Genomic DNA, 21,949 nt, shown 5'->3' on the forward strand with positions numbered 1-21,949 from the left:
TCACCAGCCTTAAGTTGAGCTTCAATTACCAAATGCTGATATTCAAAAAATAGACAAACAGTGCCTTAAAAAACACATTTGCAATATGGATTCACCAGAGCAAGGTCATTGCAAATACTTCCCACGATAACAAAATTAAAATGCCACAACTCCGCAATCTTTCCCTTCACATTATTATTGTAACACTATATTTTACTTGTATGCCCACCTCCCTGCTCTTGTTTTTGTTGAGGGTCCTGGGCCTCTGCTAAAAAGGCCTATGGATAAATAAGTGTACTGGGTGACTAATCAATGTTTTTTTCTATTTCCCGGGTCATATAAATGATCTTTGGGATTCTAAAATCAATGCCTTTCCTGTAATCTATTATTCAAAAGGATGACATATGTCCTCTTTCATGCTGTTGTTTCGGTTGAGGCTCAGGGACCCTTTTATTAAAAAGGCCTGAGGATAAATAAGTGTACTGGGTGTCTAATCAATTTTTTTTCTATTTCCCAGTTGCAAATAATGATCTGTGGGTTTCTAAAATCAATGCCTTTCTTGTAATCTATTATTCAAAAGGATGACATATGTCCTCTTTCATGCTGTTGTTTCAGTTGAGGCTCCGGGACCCTCTTATTAAAAAGGCCTGAGGAAAAATAAGTGTACTGGGTGTCTAATCAATGTTTTTTTCTATTTCACGGTTGCAAATAATGATCTGTGGGTTTCTAAAATCAATGCCTTTCTTGTAATCTATTATTCAAAAGGATGACATATGTCCTCTTTCATGCTGCTGTTTCGGTTGAGGCTCCGGAACCCTCTTATTAAAAAGGCCTGAGGATAAATAAGTGTAACGGGTGTCTAATCAATGTTTTTTTCTATTTCCCAGGTCATATAAATGATCTCTGGGATTATAAAATCAATGCCTTTCTTGTAATCTATTATTCAAAAGGATGATATATGTCCTCTTTCATGCTGTTGTTTCGGCTGAGGCTCCGGGTTCCTCTTATTAAAAAGGCCTAAGAATAAATAAGTGTACTGGGTGTCTAATCAATGTTTTTTTCTATTTCCCGGGTCATATAAATGATCTGTGGGATTCTAAAATCAATGCCTTTCCTGTAATCTATTATTCAAAAGGATGACATATGTCCTCTTTCATGCTGTTGTTTCGGTTGAGGCTCCGGGACCCTCTTATTAAAAAGGCCTGAGGATAAATAAGTGTACTGGGTGTCTAATCAATGTTTTATTCTAGTTCCCGGGTCATATAAATGATCTCTGGGATTCTAAAATCAATACCTTAACTGTAATCAATTGTTCACAAGGATGCCATATGTCCTCTTTCATGCTGTTGTTTCAGTTGAGGCTCCGGGAGCCTCTTATAAAAAGGCCTAAGGATAAAGAAGTGTTCTGGGTGTCCAATCAATGTTTTTTTTTATTTCACAGTTGCAAAAAAATTATCTATGGCTTTGTAAAATCTATGCCTTACCTGTCATCTATAGTTCAAAAGGATGCCATATGTCCTCTTTCCTGCTGTTGTTTTTGTTGGGGGTCCGGAACACTAGTCTAAAAAGGCCGAAGGAGAACGACCTGTACTGTACTTGGTGTCCAATCATGTTTTTGTTTTCAATTTCACGGTTCATAATAAATATCGCCGTGTAACTAAAATCAATGCCATACCTGTACTCTGTTGTTCAAAAGGATGGCATATGTGGTGTTTCATTCAGTTTTGGTTGTTGAGGGTCGTGGCTGTGGGACAGCGTATAAAACGGCTGAAGGAGAACAACCTGTACAGCCTTGCTCCTCTTTTTAGGCAGGCCAGCTCTTTGCATACATGCCCACAGACTCTGTAACGCATGCCTCTTTTAGGGAGAGGTGCAGCCATAATGCAGGGTCAGAACCTCTGCCTGCAACTGTTATACTCGATTTTGTGAAAGGAAGTAAGCTTACCATAGTTCCCTGCACGCACGTGTTGTTATATTTTGGTGAGGGTAATCATGATGGCCATGTAGACCACCACCACTGAGAGTCCTGGAAGTAACAGGGATTAGATGAAAGAGCTAAGAATAGTAGAACTTGAAACAACAGAGTTAGCCATGGGTGTTAGAGCAAAACCGCTTGGCTTTTTTTTTGGCTTTGGGTGCGGCTATTCATGCAGGCCATATAGAGCTGCCACCATTCGGTGTCGTATCAGCTATTAAACTAATAAGAACAGTACTACCAAAATACAGCCAATGAAGGACCTTAGGAAGACTGAGCCAAGGTTGGATTGTAGTATTTGGTTAGGCTAATCATGATGGCCATGTAGACCACCACCGAGAGTCCTGGAAGTAACAGGGATGAGATGAAAGAGCTAAGAATAGTAGAACTTGAAACAACAGAGTTAGCCATGGGTGTTAGTGCAAACCCGCTTGGCTTTTTTTTGGCTTTGGGTGCGGCTATTCATGCAGGCCATATAGAGCTGCCACCATTCGGTGTCGTATCAGCTATTAAACTAATAAGAACAGTACTACCAAAATACAGCCAATGAAGGGCCTTAGGAAGACTGAGCCAAGGTTGGATTGTAGTATTTGGTTAGGCTAATCATGATGGCCATGTAGACCACCACCGAGAGTCCTGGAAGTAACAGGGATGATGAGATGAAAGTGCTAAGAATAGTACTACTTGAAACAACAGAGTTAGCCATGGGTGTTAATCCAAGACCGCTTGGATTTATTTTTGTATTGGGTGTGGCTAATCATGCAGGCCATATAGAGCTGCCACCATTCGGTGTTGTATCAGGTATAAAAATAATAAGAACTGTACTATCAAAATACAGACAATGAAGGGCCTATGAAGACTGAGCAAAGGTTGGATTGTAGTATTTTGTTCGGCTAATCATGATGGCCATGTAGACCACCGAGAGTCCTGGAAATAACAGGGATGAGATGAAAGAGCTAAGAATAGTAGAACTTGAAACATTAGAGTTAGCCATTGGTGTTAGTGCAAAACCGCTTGGCTTCTTTTTGGCTTTGGGTGCGGCTATTCATGCAGGCCATATAGAGCTGCCACCATTCGGTGTCGTATCAGCTATTAAACTAATAAGAACAGTACTTCCAAAATACAGCCAATGAAGGGCCTTAGGAAGACTGAGCCAAGGTTGGATTGTAGTATTTGGTTAGGCTAAACATGATGACCATGTAGGATAAAGAAGTGTACTGGGTGTATAATCTATGTTTTTTTAGATTTCACGGTTGCAAATAATGATCTCTGTTTTTCTAAAATCAATGCCTTTCATGTAATCTAATTTTCAAAAGGATGCCATATATCCTCTTTCATGCTGCTGGTTTTGTGGAGGGTCCTGGAGCCTCTGATAAAAAGGCCTAAGGATAAAGAAGTGTACTGGGTGTATAATCTATGTTTTTTTAGATTTCACGGTTGCAACTAATGATCTCTGTGTTTCTAAAATCAATGCCCTTCCTGTAATCAAATTTTCAAAAGGATGCCATATGTCCTCTTTCCTGCTGCTGGTTTTGTGGAGGGCCCTGGAGCCTCTGCTAAAAAAAGACCTAAAGGAGTGGAATGCTGGTTCCTGCAAGAGAAGCTGTCGTAGGCTGTTAGTGTACTGGAGCAGTGCGAGCTGTGCGCCCCCTCCCACCCCGGAGCCACATCTCGCTGCTTGGGATGTGATTTACAGAGTCTCCGGTAAATTGGTAGCCATGAGCCTCAGGGATGTCGGGGGAAACAAGCAGGAACAGTTCTACGGTAGTTGTTTTTTTAGTAACTGCAGCTGGAGGAAGTGCGGCACTTCCTCCGGTGTATGTCTGGTGTTAATTCTTGCTATACTGCTGCTTCTGCCCCCGGCCTCCTTGTGCACGGTTTGTCAAGCAGAAGCTGGGGCCCCATGGAGGAGGAAGGATTCAACAACACTCCTGGCAGATCCATATATTTCTTTGAACCCGCCTTGTCTAACTGAAGAGGAACGATCCAGTCTGGAGGCTATTCGCACAATTCACAAACAAATGGATGATGACAAAGATGGTGGTATTGAGGTGGAAGAAAGTGTTGAGTTTCTTCGTGAAGATATGAAATACAAAGATGCATCACGTAAGCATAACCATTTGCACCGTGAAGACTCGCATATCACAGTTGAGGATTTATGGAGGAAGTGGAAAACATTAGAAGTTCACAACTGGATGGAAGAAGAGACATTACAGTGGCTGCTGGAGTTTGTTGAACTTCCCCAGTATGAGAAGAACTTCAATGAGAATGCTGTGAAAGGAACGGCCCTGACCAGAATAGCAGTAAATGAACCAGCGTATATGATCGCGCAGTTGAAAATTATTGATCGAAGCCACCGGCAAAAACTACAGCTAAAGGCACTGGATGTGGTTTTGTTTGGCCCACTGACAAGACCTCCTCATAATTGGGTGAAGGACTTTGTACTGACAATATCTATTGTGATTGGTGTTGGAGGATGCTGGTTTGCCTATACACAGAATAAGACCTCAAAAGAACAAATATCGCAAATGATGAAAGATTTGGAAGGGCTTCAAAAAGCTGAGCTAAGCCTTATGGAACTCCAAGAGAGGCTAGACAAAGCACAAGAGGAAAACAGAACAGTAGCTGTGGAAAAGCAAAACCTTGAGCGCAAATTAATGGATGAAATCAGTGATGCAAAACGGGAGGCGCATCGACTGCTGGAATTGAGGGAAGGTGCAGAATGTGAATTAAGTAGACTAAAATATGCAGAAGAAGAACTCGTACAGGTTCGCATGGCTTTGAAAAAAGCTGAAAAGGAGTTTGAATTGAGGAGTAACTGGTTTGTTCCAGAAAGCTTACAAAAATGGCTCCAGTTAACACATGAGGTGGAAGTACAGTACTACAACATCAAGAAACAAAATGCTGAAATGCAGCTTGCGATTGCTAAAGAAGAGGCAGAAAAAAGAAAAAAGAAGAGAAGTACCATTTTTGGGACATTACATGTTGCACACAGTTCATCCTTGGATGAGGTGGACCATAAAATTCTTGAAGCAAAAAAAGCACTCTCTGAATTGACTACATGTTTACGGGAGCGCCTTTACAGTTGGCAGCAGATAGAGAAGATGAGTGGCTTTCAAATTGTGCATAACTCAGGTTTGCCAAACCTGACTTCCTCACTGTACTCAGACCAGAGTTGGGTGGTAATGCCTAGAGTTTCAAATCCTCCTTATCCTATTGCTGGCGGCGTGGATGAATTGGATGAAGACACACCTCCAATAATTTCACAGTTTCATGGATCCAATATAAAAGCTCATGGGACATTGGCAAGAAGCAGCAGTATGTGTCGCCCACGACGTACTGTAATTCCAGCTTCGCCTCAGACTCCACATGTCCTGCAGTCACCTGATCCAGATATTCTATCTGTTTCAAGTTGTCCTGCTATTTACCGCACTGAAGAGGAAGAGGATGCCATCTATTTCATTGCAGAAAAGCAGTGGGAAACACAAGATCCTGGCACAGAAAGTGATGCTTTAAATTCTTCAATTGGAAGAAGGCAATCTCCTCCTTCAAGCCTTGAAGTGCAAGTCACAGGTCATACAAGAAAGATATCAAGGGAGGAAACTTCTTGTGAAGAATCATCTACAGACTTTCCTTTAACAGCAGATGTTCCTATAGCTACTCCTGATGCACCTAGTCTGACAGAAAGCCAAAGCATGGCTTTCAGCCCAGCTAGCAAGTTTTACAATGGCATTCTGGAGAAATCCTGCAGCATGCACCAACTCCCCAGTGTTCTACCGGTCCCTAAGCCACCTTATTCACCGTTTCCTTCTTCCCCAAATGATGGCAAGCCAGTTCAACAAGTCCATGGTATCCCGGTATTAAAGACTATGTCTCACGATCTTCCCCAAAATGGGGAGAAAAATAAAAAGTCATCCAAAATAAAAATACTTTTTAAAAAGATATCAAAATAGGTCACTTGAAGGAAAGTAACTAATACAGATATTAGGCTTGACTTTGTATTATTTTAGGAATGTAACTCCACTTTGGAGCTTTCCATACTGGATGTTCTAGTGGAGTGCGCCGAAATTTGTCTACTATTTTAAGGACTGTGAAGTTTTGTCAACAATCACTGAATTTCATTCAAAAAGTGGATCTGTTTACATTCACTTTTATCTATTTATTTCTGCATTTAAACTTTTAGTTACAATTAACAAGCTTTAACAGACTAGTGAGCATGCAAAGGCTCCCACATGTTTCTTGTTTACTGGAGTATCTTCTTACCTTTCCACAAAATTATGACATTTTACATTTTGGACTAAATTGCAAAGGATTATAATCTAATTGCACTACTGTTTTCCAGACTGGAAAAGAATACTTGCAAGTAAAATTGTTTTAAGATTTGTTAAATGACAGATAAGAAGGGGGAGGGTCCGTTTTATCTTTTGAAGCAATTGGGTTTTTAAATAGAGCCTAGAATTTCTAATCAGAATTTACACAGAAGAAGCTCCTACTATTTGTGTGGAAGCTTATTTTGATTCACTTGTTCTTAATGTTTAAAGGTTCTGCTGTAAAGACAGATTTTATTAGGGCTTTTACTACTGTGATTTTACAGTTACAGGCTGTATGATATATGTAGATATTATTATATAACAAGAGGATAGGCTCTTGATTCCTTATGCAAGTGATGAAGGTAAAACATAACAGGAATTAAAGCATCCTTGTGCTTTAAAAATAAGCAAAGTAGTGGCTTGTTTACAGGCAAAGGGTTCCAGGATAAAGTTGGACGCATTACGGTTTGTTGGGCTTATTGGATACTCTGTTGCATGAAGATGTGCAAAAAAAACACTCCAAACTTTACGGTTTATATTGTCATTAAAGATAAATGTGTTTCCATAACTGACACCATTGTATAATTTCAAATGTATGTAATTGAGATATTGCACTGCCCAAACAAATTATAATGCAAAGGGTTCCCAGATTGCTCCGATTTAAGATTTTTCTCTGCTTGAAGAGATTTGTATATGTTGTAACATAAACCACAGCCACTTTTAAATTACTTATACTTTTGCTACTATGACTGTGTGTCTACCCTTTCTCATTTTGCCTGTTAAAATCTGAATCACTATATGTAGATCTGTTACATTTCAGGATGTAAAAAATTCCAATAAACTAATTTATTAAGTTTAAAAAAAAAAAAAAAAGACCTAAGGATAAATAAGTGTACTGGGTGTCTAATCAATCTTTTTTTTTTATTTCACAATTGCAACAAATTATCCCAGGGTTTCTAAAATCAATGCCTTTCCTGTAATCTATTAGTCACAAGGATGCCATATGTCCTCTTTCATGCTGTTGTTTCTGTTGAGGCTCCGGGAGCCTCTTCTAAAAAGGCCTAAGGATAAAGAAGTATACTGGGTGTATAAACTATAATTTTTTAGATTTTACGGTTGCAACTAATGATCTCTGTGTTTCTAAAATTGATGCCTTTCCTGTAATCTAATTTTCAAAAGGATGACATATGTCCTCTTTCCTGCTGCTGGTTTTGTGGAGGGTCCTGGAGCCTCTGCTAAAAAAAGACCTAAGGATAAATAAGTGTACTGGGTGTCTAATCAATCTTTATTTAGATTTCAAGGTTGCAACAAATTATCCCAGGGTTTCTAAAATCAATGCCTTTCCTGTAATCTATTAGTCACAAGGATGCCATATGTCCTCTTTCATTCTGTTGTTTCTGTTGAGGCTCCGGGAGCCTCTTCTAAAAAGGCCTAAGGATAAAGAAGTGTACTGGGTGTATAATCTATGTTTTTTGAGATTTCACGGTTGCAACTAATGATCTCTGTGTTTCTAAAATCAATGCCTTTCCTGTAATCTAATTTTCAAAAGGATGCCATTTGTCCTCTTTCATGCTGCTGGTTTTGTGGAGGGTCCTGGAGCCTCTGCTAAAAAGGCCTAAGGATAAAGAAGTGTACTGGGTGTATAATCTAAGTTTTTTTAGATTTCACGGTTGCAACTAATGATCTCTGTGTTTCTAAAATCAATGCCTTTCCAGAAATATATTTTTCTAAAAGATGCCATATGTCCTCTTTCCTGCTGCTGGTTTTGTTGAGGGTCCTGGAGCCTCTGCTAATAAGGCCTAAGGATAAATAAGTGTACTGGGTGTCTAATCCAGTTTTTTTTTAGATTTCCCGGTTGCAACAAATTATCTCTGGGTTTCTCAAATCAATGCCTTAAATGTAATCTATTGGTCAAAAGGATGCCATATGTCCTCTTTCCTTTTTTTTTTTTTTTTCTCGGTATTTTTGTTTATTTTAGAAAATGTAATGCACTTATAAATTCACTAAGATTATGACTTTGCACACTGCCATTTTCCATGCAGCATTTTGACATGTCGTGTGATATGACTAGAAGATTGAAGGTATGTTTTGAATCTGCTGAGCATAATAAAAAAAAAATTTTTAATTTAACTTGAGTTAATAACTGAAGCATGACTTCAGGAGTCAGGTGTGGTCGTAGGTAGTAGTTGTTAGCAGATTATTTTTATTGCAAATTGCAATTGCCACAGCGTGCATAAAATGTGCGTCACTACTCCAAATCTTACCTTTTTTTTTCATTCAGGGTTGTCCGGCGCCATATTGGAAAGGCAAAAAACAGGTCTCCGTACCCGTTGATATAAGGGGTGACTAGTGCTTTTACCAGGCTCCTCTTGGATAGCCCCAGAAAGTGTGACTATGAATCCCAAAAAGAAAATTAAATTAAGAATGAAAACTAACTCCAAAGTAACTTGTAAGGCCTGGAGCTCCTCAAACACATGTCCTACCGCAACAGCTATAGGCTCTGCCCCCCAAATCTTATCTTTTTAATGCCAATTGATATTGCCACAGCTGGAACAACAGTAAATAAATGTGCGTCACCACAGTCTCCGAAGCTGTTGTCGGATGTATACAAAAACACTGATAAAGTATTCCTTTCGGGGAGCAAAGAGATGGCTACCGGAACACTCCAGGAACTTCACAAGAGTCACTGTCTTGTGTTTCTGGTGATTTTGGAGACATCTGGGTAGTGTACAGGGAGGCCCAAAATCCTCTCCATCTCTGTGCACCACAGGACAGGACGTCCTTGTCATCCATATGCACATGAAATTGCTTGCATTTTCCTTGCTTCAAGAAGTTCAGCTTTTGTGGTGAATTAATTACAGAATTAAATAAACTTTGGTTTCCTACCATACTCAAGACAATCTTGTATTTCAAGCTTCGGACTTGCTGTGGGAAACAGTGGCCTGTACATACCAGGAAGATGATTTAGACAGAAGTAACAGGCTCTGATTGCAGGTGACACATGTTTATCGTTAATCATCAAAGGGGTTGCGTGCAGAATATGGCTGATGGCCCCTTATTCACATGTTTGTCCAGAGCCACGACAATTGCAAACAGCCAGAAGAAAGGTCGGTTCTCACCAGCCTTAAGTTGAGCTTCAATTACCAAATGCTGATATTCAAAAAATAGACAAACAGTGCCTTAAAAAACACATTTGCAATATGGATTCACCAGAGCAAGGTCATTGCAAATACTTCCCACGATAACAAAATTAAAATGCCACAACTCCGCAATCTTCCCCTTCACATTATTATTGTAACACTATATTTTACTTGTATGCCCACCTCCCTGCTCTTGTTTTTGTTGAGGGTCCTGGGCCTCTGCTAAAAAGGCCTATGGATAAATAAGTGTACTGGGTGACTAATCAATGTTTTTTTCTATTTCCCGGGTCATATAAATGATCTTTGGGATTCTAAAATCAATGCCTTTCCTGTAATCTATTATTCAAAAGGATGACATATGTCCTCTTTCATGCTGTTGTTTCGGTTGAGGCTCAGGGACCCTTTTATTAAAAAGGCCTGAGGATAAATAAGTGTACTGGGTGTCTAATCAATGTTTTTTTCTATTTCCCAGTTGCAAATAATGATCTGTGGGTTTCTAAAATCAATGCCTTTCTTGTAATCTATTATTCAAAAGGATGACATATGTCCTCTTTCATGCTGTTGTTTCAGTTGAGGCTCCGGGACCCTCTTATTAAAAAGGCCTGAGGAAAAATAAGTGTACTGGGTGTCTAATCAATGTTTTTTTCTATTTCACGGTTGCAAATAATGATCTGTGGGTTTCTAAAATCAATGCCTTTCTTGTAATCTATTATTCAAAAGGATGACATATGTCCTCTTTCATGCTGCTGTTTCGGTTGAGGCTCCGGAACCCTCTTATTAAAAAGGCCTGAGGATAAATAAGTGTAATGGGTGTCTAATCAATGTTTTTTTCTATTTCCCAGGTCATATAAATGATCTCTGGGATTATAAAATCAATGCCTTTCTTGTAATCTATTATTCAAAAGGATGATATATGTCCTCTTTCATGCTGTTGTTTCGGCTGAGGCTCCGGGTTCCTCTTATTAAAAAGGCCTAAGAATAAATAAGTGTACTGGGTGTCTAATCAATGTTTTTTTCTATTTCCCGGGTCATATAAATGATCTGTGGGATTCTAAAATCAATGCCTTTCCTGTAATCTATTATTCAAAAGGATGACATATGTCCTCTTTCATGCTGTTGTTTCGGTTGAGGCTCCGGGACCCTCTTATTAAAAAGGCCTGAGGATAAATAAGTGTACTGGGTGTCTAATCAATGTTTTATTCTAGTTCCCGGGTCATATAAATGATCTCTGGGATTCTAAAATCAATACCTTAACTGTAATCAATTGTTCACAAGGATGCCATATGTCCTCTTTCATGCTGTTGTTTCAGTTGAGGCTCCGGGAGCCTCTTATAAAAAGGCCTAAGGATAAAGAAGTGTTCTGGGTGTCCAATCAATGTTTTTTTTTATTTCACAGTTGCAAAGAAATTATCTATGGCTTTGTAAAATCTATGCCTTACCTGTCATCTATAGTTCAAAAGGATGCCATATGTCCTCTTTCCTGCTGTTGTTTTTGTTGGGGGTCCGGAACACTAGTCTAAAAAGGCCGAAGGAGAACGACCTGTACTGTACTTGGTGTCCAATCATGTTTTTGTTTTCAATTTCACGGTTCATAATAAATATCGCCGTGTAACTAAAATCAATGCCATACCTGTACTCTGTTGTTCAAAAGGATGGCATATGTGGTGTTTCATTCAGTTTTGGTTGTTGAGGGTCGTGGCTGTGGGACAGCGTATAAAACGGCTGAAGGAGAACAACCTGTACAGCCTTGCTCCTCTTTTTAGGCAGGCCAGCTCTTTGCATACATGCCCACAGACTCTGTAACGCATGCCTCTTTTAGGGAGAGGTGCAGCCATAATGCAGGGTCAGAACCTCTGCCTGCAACTGTTATACTCGATTTTGTGAAAGGAAGTAAGCTTACCATAGTTCCCTGCACGCACGTGTTGTTATATTTTGGTGAGGGTAATCATGATGGCCATGTAGACCACCACCACTGAGAGTCCTGGAAGTAACAGGGATTAGATGAAAGAGCTAAGAATAGTAGAACTTGAAACAACAGAGTTAGCCATGGGTGTTAGAGCAAAACCGCTTGGCTTTTTTTTTGGCTTTGGGTGCAGCTATTCATGCAGGCCATATAGAGCTGCCACCATTCGGTGTCGTATCAGCTATTAAACTAATAAGAACAGTACTACCAAAATACAGCCAATGAAGGACCTTAGGAAGACTGAGCCAAGGTTGGATTGTAGTATTTGGTTAGGCTAATCATGATGGCCATGTAGACCACCACCGAGAGTCCTGGAAGTAACAGGGATGAGATGAAAGAGCTAAGAATAGTAGAACTTGAAACAACAGAGTTAGCCATGGGTGTTAGTGCAAACCCGCTTGGCTTTTTTTTGGCTTTGGGTGCGGCTATTCATGCAGGCCATATAGAGCTGCCACCATTCGGTGTCGTATCAGCTATTAAACTAATAAGAACAGTACTACCAAAATACAGCCAATGAAGGGCCTTAGGAAGACTGAGCCAAGGTTGGATTGTAGTATTTGGTTAGGCTAATCATGATGGCCATGTAGACCACCACCGAGAGTCCTGGAAGTAACAGGGATGATGAGATGAAAGTGCTAAGAATAGTACTACTTGAAACAACAGAGTTAGCCATGGGTGTTAATCCAAGACCGCTTGGATTTATTTTTGTATTGGGTGTGGCTAATCATGCAGGCCATATAGAGCTGCCACCATTCGGTGTTGTATCAGGTATAAAAATAATAAGAACTGTACTATCAAAATACAGACAATGAAGGGCCTATGAAGACTGAGCAAAGGTTGGATTGTAGTATTTTGTTCGGCTAATCATGATGGCCATGTAGACCACCGAGAGTCCTGGAAATAACAGGGATGAGATGAAAGAGCTAAGAATAGTAGAACTTGAAACATTAGAGTTAGCCATTGGTGTTAGTGCAAAACCGCTTGGCTTCTTTTTGGCTTTGGGTGCGGCTATTCATGCAGGCCATATAGAGCTGCCACCATTCGGTGTCGTATCAGCTATTAAACTAATAAGAACAGTACTTCCAAAATACAGCCAATGAAGGGCCTTAGGAAGACTGAGCCAAGGTTGGATTGTAGTATTTGGTTAGGCTAAACATGATGACCATGTAGACCACCACGAGAGTCCTGGAAATAACAGGGATGAGATGAAAGAGCTAAGAATAGTAGAACTTGAAACAACAGAGTTAGCCATGGGTGTTAGTGCAAAACCGCTTGGCTTTTTTTTGGCTTTGGGTGCGGCTATTCATGCAGGCCATATAGAGCTGCCACCATTAGGTGTCGTATCAGCTATTAAACTAATAAGAACAGTACTACCAAAATACAGCCAATGAAGGGCCTTAGGAAGACTGAGCCAAGTTTGGATTGTAGTATTTGGTTAGGCTAAACATGATGGCCATGTAGATCACCACCGAGAGTCCTGGAAGTAACAGGGATAAGATGAAAGAGCTAAGAATAGTAGAACTTGGAACAACAGAGTTAGCCATGGGTGTTAGTGCAAAACCGCTTGGTTTTTTTTTTGGCTTTGGGTGCGGCTATTCATGCAGGCCATATAGAGCTGCCACCATTCGGTGTCGTATCAGCTATTAAACTAATAAGAACAGTACTACCAAAATACAGCCAATGAAGGGCCTTAGGAAGACTGAGCCAAGGTTGGATTGTAGTATTTGGTTAGGCTAATCATGATGGCCATGTAGACCACCACAGAGAGTCCTGGAAGTAACAGGGATGAGATGAAAGAGCTAAGAATAGTAGAACTTGAAACAACAGAGTTAGCCATGGGTGTTAGAGCAAAACCGCTTGGCTTTTATTTGGATTTGGGTGCGGCTATTCATGCAGGCCATATAGAGCTGCCACCATTTGGTTTCGTATCAGCTATTAAACTAATAAGAACAGTACTACCAAAATACAGCCAATGAAGGGCCTTAGGAAGACTGAGCCAAGGTTGGATTGTAGTATTTGGTTAGGCTAATCATGATGGTCATGTAGACCATCACCGAGAGTCCTGGAAGTAACAGGGATGAGATGAAAGAGCTAAGAATAGTAGAACTTGAAACAACAGAGTTAGCCATGGGTGTTAGTGCAAAACCGCTTGGCTTTTTTTTGGCTTTGGGTGCAGCTATTCATGCAGGCCATTTAGAGCTGCCACCATTCGGTGTCGTATCAGCTATTAAACTAATAAGAACAGTACTAACAAAATACAGCCAATGAAGGGCCTTAGGAAGACTGAGCCAAGGTTGGATTGTAGTATTTGCTTAGGCTAAACATGATGGCCATGTAGACCACCACCGAGAGTCCTGGAAGTAACAGGGATGAGATGAAAGAGCTAATAATAGTAGAACCTGAAACAACAGAGTTAGCCATGGGTGTTAGTGCAAAACCGCTTGGTTTTTTTTTTGGCTTTGGGTGCGGCTATTCATGCAGGCCATATAGAGCTGCCACCATTCGGTGTCGTATCAGCTATTAAACTAATAAGAACAGTACTACCAAAATACAGCCAATGAAGGTCCTTAGGAAGACTGAGCCAAGGTTGGATTGTAGTATTTGGTTAGGCTAATCATGATGGCCATGTAGACCACCACAGAGAGTCCTGGAAGTAACAGGGATGAGATGAAAGAGCTAAGAATAGTAGAACTTGAAACAACAGAGTTAGCCATGGGTGTTAGAGCAAAACCGCTTGGCTTTTATTTGGATTTGGGTGCGGCTATTCATGCAGGCCATATAGAGCTGCCACCATTTGGTTTCGTATCAGCTATTAAACTAATAAGAACAGTACTACCAAAATACAGCCAATGAAGGGCCTTAGGAAGACTGAGCCAAGGTTGGATTGTAGTATTTGGTTAGGCTAATCATGATGGTCATGTAGACCATCACCGAGAGTCCTGGAAGTAACAGGGATGAGATGAAAGAGCTAAGAATAGTAGAACTTGAAACAACAGAGTTAGCCATGGGTGTTAGTGCAAAACCGCTTGGCTTTTTTTTGGCTTTGGGTGCAGCTATTCATGCAGGCCATTTAGAGCTGCCACCATTCGGTGTCGTATCAGCTATTAAACTAATAAGAACAGTACTAACAAAATACAGCCAATGAAGGGCCTTAGGAAGACTGAGCCAAGGTTGGATTGTAGTATTTGCTTAGGCTAAACATGATGGCCATGTAGACCACCACTGAGAGTCCTGGAAGTAACAGGGATGAGATGAAAGAGCTAAGAATAGTAGAACCTGAAACAACAGAGTTAGCCATGGGTGTTAGTGCAAAACCGCTTGGCTTTTTTTTGGCTTTGGGTGCGGCTATTCATGCAGGCCATATAGAGCTGCCACCATTCTGTGTCGTATCAGCTATTAAACTAATAAGAACAGTACTACCAAAATACAGCCAATGAAGGGCCTTAGGAAGACTGAGCCAAGGTTGGATTGTAGTATTTGGTTAGGCTAATCATGATGGCCATGTAGACCACCACCGAGAGTCCTGGAAGTAACAGGGATGATGAGATGAAAGTGCTAAGAATAGTACTACTTGAAACAACAGAGTTAGCCATGGGTGTTAATCCAAGACCGCTTGGATTTATTTTTGTATTGGGTGCGGCTAATCATGCAGGCCTTATAGAGCTGCCACCATTCGGTGTTGTATCAGGTATAAAAATAATAAGAACTGTACTATCAAAATACAGACAATGAAGGGCCTATGAAGACTGAGCAAAGGTTGGATTGTAGTATTTTGTTCGGCTAATCATGATGGCCATGTAGACCACCCGTAACAGGGATGAAAGTGCTAAGAATAGTACTAATTGAAACAACCGAGTTAGCCATGGTTTTAGTGTAAGACCACTCTGCTTTTTTTTGGGTTTGGGTGCAGCTAATCATGAAGGCCAGATAGACCTGCCACCATTTGGTGTTGTAACAGGTATTAAACTGGAAAGAACAGTACTACTTAACACAACCTACTTACCATGAGTCCCAGAGCATATGTTTATTATATTTTGTAGGGGTAATCATGCAGGCCATATAGACCTCCACCGATAGGGTGAGTATGAGTAACAGCTATTAAAATGCGAAGGACATTACTAATTAACACAACATAGTTACCATGAGTCGCAGACCAAGAGCAGATGTCTTATTATTATATTTTGTATGGGTAATCATCCAGGCCATATAGACCTCACCAAATAGGGGGAGTTACAGAGATTAAAGTGCTAAGAATGGTAGTACTTAAAACACAACCTAGTTAAAATAGGTACCAGACCGCATGCCTTATTATTATATTTTTTCAGGGTAATCAGGCAGGCCATATAGAACACCCCCAATAGGGGGGGGGGGAACAGGGATTAAAGTGCTAAGAAAAGTACTAATTAACACAAGCTAGTTGGGTCCAAGAACGCATGTTTAATTATTAGACTTTATTAGGGTAATTATATATCTAACAAATCTATCTATTTCTCTTCTATCGATTCTATCTAACTATCAATCTATGTATATCTATCTATCCTATCTATCAATCTATCTTCTGTCCGGGATGTTTTGAGACAGCCACTTTGGGAATGTTAGTTGATTTAGGCCCATTATGGCTTAAAAGCAGACTCTGCATAAACTATGTAATTTTCCATGGGAGTTTTGCCAGGGATCCCCCTCCAGCATGCGACAGTCCAGGTGTTAGTACCCTTGAAACAACTTTTCCATCACTATTGTGGCCAGAAAGAGTCCTTGTAGGTTTTAAAGTTCGCCTGCCTATTGAATTCAATGGCGGTTTGCGTGGTTCGCGCGTTCGCGAACAATACCGGAAGTTTGAGTCTGCCGTTCGCGAACCGAAAATTTTAGGTTCGCGACATCACAAATGTCATGCAGTAATTTACCATTATATTTTTTTGGTGGTGATTCACTGCAGTAACAAATGACTTACACTTTATTTAATGTCACAAATCACGGTTTGCATTTGTTGCACTTTTTTTATTTGGTTTCCTGTAGTATTTTCTGATGTACACTTGAGGTAATGTAGTAATTCACAATTTATATTTGTTGTTCTGACTTTTTTTCTACCTCTCCCATCTCCCTTTCTCTTACTTGCTATTATAACTACTGGTAATATAATACTATATTAGACTGAGGAACTATATGTTTCGCTTATATGGTTGCTAATTTTTTTGTCAGTATTTTGCAATAATGTTGATATTATGCTTTGGTCTGTGCCCCTTTTTGAAAGTTTGGATCGCCTACAAAGTGCCCACATCTGATGCAGAGGTATCCGGTCATAGCCCAAGAAATTAGGTGTACCACACTACATGCATATAAATTATTATTTTTTGCTGCATTAGTGGGTGATTTTTGTCTCCAATACCTCCTTAGATTAGAATTTATAATTCCCTAAGACTACATAGGAACCATTACAACAGTTTTGAGTGTCTCCAAAATATTTTTCCATAGTAAGTAATTTACAATTTTTAAGAAATTATAATAAAATATACAAACATATATATGGTTTTTTTTTTTTTTTTCTGTCACTTGAGAGATGTTGGTCAAAAGTTCAAAATGGGTTTTCAAGAAAAAAATCTTTTGAGAAACATAGAAACATAGAAACATAGAATTTGACGGTAGATAAGAACCAAAAAGGCCCATCAAGTCTACTCATATTACATGTTACTTTTTCCTTAGGATAGTCTTATGCATGTCCCAGGCATTTTTAAAATCCTTTACAGTCTTTGTGTTTACCACCTCAAATGGAAGTTTATTCCATGAATCCACCACCCTTTCTGTAAAAAATTGCTTCCTCAAATTTCTCCTGAATCTACTACCCTCTAACTTTAGATTGTGACCCCTTGTTTTGGCATTTATTTTTTTGTGAAAAATGCTTTCAGCTTCTATTTTATTAAGTCCCTTCATATATTTGAAGGTTTCTATCATGTCACCTCTTTCCCTTCTATCCTCTAAACTATACATATTTAGATCATAGAGTCTTTCTTTGTACGTTTTATATTTTAGACCATGTACCATTTTAGTAGCCCTCCTTTGGACAGCTTCTAGTTTCTTTCTTTCTTTCTGAAGATATGGTCTCCAGAACTGTACACAGTATTCCATATTTGGTCTAACTAATGATCTGTAAAGTGGCATAAGAACCTTGCTATTTCTGCTACTAAAACCTCTTCCAATGCAACCAAGCATTTGACTGGCCTTGCTGGCTGCACTGCGGCATTGTGTACCAAATTTTAAATTATCTGAAATAATAATTCCCAAATCCCTTTCTTCTTTAATTACAGTCAGTAATGTACCGTTGAGACTATAATTGGCCTTTGGGTTTTTGGATCCTATATGCATAATTTTGCTCTTGGTAATATTAAATTTCAGATCCCATTTATTTGACCAGTCCTCTAGTTTATTAATATCACAGTTCATTTAATCAACTCCTATCATCAGCAAACAAGCAAACCTTCCCCTTAAGCCCACTTCCAATATCACTTATGAACATGTTAAACAAAACAGGCCCAAGAACTGACCCTTGGGAAACACCACTAGTAACTGATGCCTCATTTGAATGTACTCCATTAATTGAAACCCTCTGTCGTCTATCTTTAAGCCAGCATTCTACCCACTTAACAATCTTAGCATCTATTCCAAGGCAATACATTTTGTGAATAAGTTTGTTGTGTGGGACGGTGTCACATGCTTTGCTAAAGTCTAGATATGCAACATCTATGGCTCCTCCCTGGTCTATTATTTTAGTTACATGGTCAAAGAAATCAATTAGATTAGTCAGGCATGATCTTCCAGCAGTGAAACCATGCTGTCCTTTGTCTTCTAAGTTGTTTGTCTGAATCAAAGATACAAGTCTTTCCTTTAAGAGTTTCCATTAATTTCCCTGCAATTGAGGTCAAACTGACTGGCCTATAGTTAGCAGAATCTTCCCTACTACCCTTTTTATGAAGAGGGACTACATTGGCAATTTTCCAGTCTTTTGGAACAACTCCTGTTAGAAGTGACTGATTAAATAAATCAGCTAATGGAGTAGCTATTACGGATCAAAGTTCTCTTAGAACCCTTGGATGAATCTTATCTGGACACAGTCCAAGTGGTACAGCACTAAGATAACAAGGTGGTGCAAGCTGTAAGGGTACCACACAAAACCCTTAAAATAGTAACACAGTCCAAAGAATTCATCAGCACTCACCACTATGTAGAAAATTCCATCTTTATTGGGATATTCAAAGCAAAAAAGACAACGTTTCGGACCTCTAGTCCTTAGTCATGTCAGTACATAAATGTAGGTAACACACCTTAATATAGGGATGGGGGTTAAAAAACCACACCTACTTAATTAACAATTCACCTGTGAATACACACACATTTTTCTACAGTGTTACTTGTCCTAGAGGAGGATGTGCCATCTAGTGATAGATATATAATAATACATGTTAAAAAATATAACTATTACATATTGTTGCAAAAATAACAACAATTACAGAGTATTAGATACAGAGACTAATCCTATTGAAATATTTACAAAAAAAACAGATAAATCATATTCTTTATTCATACCAACAGGTGCCATGGTTTCTAATTTATTAATCCAGAATACTTCCTTCTGTTTTAAAAAAAGCTCCCTATTACCACCCCTTCTGACATACCCTGTGTCCTGCCTGAACAAAGTGTTCTGCTACTGGATTTTTTATTTTGCCATTTCTGATATCAGATTTGTGTTCACATATCCTATCACGGACCATCCTAGTGGTCTCTCCGATGTAGCTTCGCCCACATGGGCATTTAATCATATAAATGGCAAATGTAGTTCTACATGTGAATAAACCCCTGATGTTATATTTCTTGCCTGTACGTGGATGATAGAAGAATTTACCCTTCACCATACTATTACAACTAGCGCAGCCTAAACATGGGTAACATCCCATATTTTTATCTGTAATATAGCTCTGCACTTTAGTTTTAGAAGTACCTATATCGGCCTTAATTAGCCTATCTCTAAGATTCTTACTTCTCTTATAGGCCGGCATGAATCCTGACTGAAACTCAGTTACATTAGGGTTACATTGGCTCAATATGTGCCAGTGTCTCCTAAGAATAGAATTAATGTTACTGCTTAATGAGTTAAACTTGTAACAAAGACAACACGGTTTTGCTTCATCTTAACTTTAGGTTTTGTTGTCTCAAGCAAGCTGTTACGTGACACTGTTGCCACTTCTTCAATTTCTTTGTTAACTAAATCAGTAGGGTAACCCCTCACCTTAAATTTGTCACCCATCTGGTTCAATCTCTGTCTCACAAATTTGTCCTCTGACACAATTCTTCTCACTCTCAAGAGTTGACTACGAGGTAAAGACCTTTTAAGGGATTCTGGGTGAAAGCTATCTTTGAGAACAATCTCTTCATTCTATGTGGCGCCACCTGGTGGCACTACATATATGATATATTTGGAGTGTGGTTGGGCGACATTGGATCCCTATGGGAGTTTGTCAATCAGCTGAATAGTGCAACTACACATATTAAGTTTACACTAAAGCACAGTGAGGAAAATATTTAATTTCTTGACACCAAAGTCTACAAATTAGGCAATAGTTTTGGAACAGATCTGTTTACTAAGTCTACTGACAAAAACAGCCTGCTTCACTTTGATAGCTAAATGCCCCTTTAAGGGCAATGTCCAGCCAAATACCCTTTAAAAAGGCACTTTTTAGAGTAGTTTTTAATTTTTGGTAGGGTTTTGATGTTAGTGGGTTTCTTAGAAATGGGCGTGTGTCGGTTTAGGGGTTAATAGTATAGTTGACTGCTTTGCGATGGGGGATGTGGTGGTTTAGGGGTTAATAGTATATCTTAGTGCAACTGTTTCCCTCGGCCAAACTCTTTGAAAATGGTTTGTGCAGTAAATGCGATTACGTTTGAGTGATCACATTTACTTTCAACTTGTCAAGCAAGCGGACATTGCCGCTCTATGCCACCTATAGAAAATATGGAGAGAGTAAATTACTGTCATTTCTTTAAAACTAAACTGCAGTAATTTAAGCAGAGTGCCACTTGTAATTTGAATTTGTGGGTAAAAAACATGCTCCTTGCGCTAATGATTAGGGATCAATAGTGTAATAAGTTATTTTGCGATGGGGGTGTGGCGGTTTAGAGGTTAATAGTGTAGGTGGTTGCTTTGCGATGGCGGGTGTGGTGGTTTAGGGGTTAATAGAATATCTTAGTGCAACTGTTTCCCTCGGCCAAACTCTTTGAAACAGGTTTCGCAGTAAATGCGATTACGTTTGAGTGATCACATTTACTTTCAACTTGTCAAACAAGCGGACATTGCCACTCTATGCCACCTATAGAAAATATGGAGAGAGTAAATTACTGTGATTTCATTAAAACTAAATTGTGGTAATTTAAGCAGGGTGCCACTTGTAATTTGAATTTCAGTGTAAAGAACATGCTCCTCGAGCTAATGATAGTGCTCCACTTGTAATCTGCCCCGTAATATTAGAAATATATTATTTTTAAGTTATTGGGGTCTATTTATCAAAGCGTCAACTGAAAATACGCTAGAATTCCGCATCGTATTTGTCGCGAGATTGATCCGCCCTAGTTATCAAAGCATCAAAATCATCAAATGTTGAAATTTGTGACCTAAAATACGATCCCACGATCTCAATCCGACGCAGATTGATGCTTGCACCATTACAGATGTTTCAAATTCAGATTCGACTCTATTTGACCTTTTTCCCAATTTATTAAACATTTAATAGGTACGCTTGCGTCTATTCCGACACAGCGTACCTAGTTTTCAATCTGCCACCCTTGAGGTCACGGATACCATAAAACTCAAAGGGAGTCTGAAAACACAGAAAGCTTATATCCGATGCTGCAAGAGAATGACGTATATTACAAAATAAAAGTAAATTATAAACTCTATTAAATTTGTACATCACACAATATCCACATTTGGTGCACTAGTAGATATAGGAATAAAAAAGAAAAATATATTACTACTTATGGATTATGTTACAACTTTGTATCTCATTACAAAGCAAGGGGACAAAATTATTTCTCTAAATTTGTTGAAAAGTTTTGCCCCAAACTTGTCGCACTAATAGATATAGAGATAAAAATGAAATACAATTTTTATTTTTTGTGAACAATATGTTTAAGCCATGTAATACAACTACGCACCAATTTTGACACAACACTTTTCGCACCAGTTATGACGCAAACTCCTAAACAGCCCACACACTAGTGAATTTTTCAACCACTTTTGATTGGAATATGCATAATCACATGATTTATGACATCAGCCAATCTGATTCAAATATACATTTGAAGTATCATTAACTAATCAAATTGCTTGATACTTATGTCATTGATCACTCATCAGAACTTGTAAGTGCCATTTGTTGCATTGTGTATTATACTTTGAAAGTATGTATATGTGAAATTAGAATTAAAGATAAGCATTGATGCTGACATTAGGGCACACAGTGTAATATTTTAAACAATGATTTTAAAATTTGAATTGATGTTTGATTCAATATAATCTTAAACTGATAGCTCAAAG

General features: G+C 39.0%; 1 protein-coding gene across 1 annotated transcript; it reads left to right on the forward strand.

The window, feature by feature from the left end:
- The first annotated feature begins 3,623 nt into the window (after positions 1-3,623).
- Positions 3,624-5,907, forward strand: LOC128662285 (stromal interaction molecule 2-like). Its single transcript, XM_053716096.1, has one exon. It carries the CDS (start codon positions 3,673-3,675, stop codon positions 5,905-5,907), a length of 2,235 nt encoding a protein of 744 aa, XP_053572071.1. The 5' UTR covers positions 3,624-3,672.
- Positions 5,908-21,949: the final 16,042 nt, after the last annotated feature.

Source organism: Bombina bombina, chromosome 6 (genome assembly GCF_027579735.1).
Source record: "Bombina bombina isolate aBomBom1 chromosome 6, aBomBom1.pri, whole genome shotgun sequence".
Classification (NCBI taxonomy): domain Eukaryota; kingdom Metazoa; phylum Chordata; class Amphibia; order Anura; family Bombinatoridae; genus Bombina; species Bombina bombina.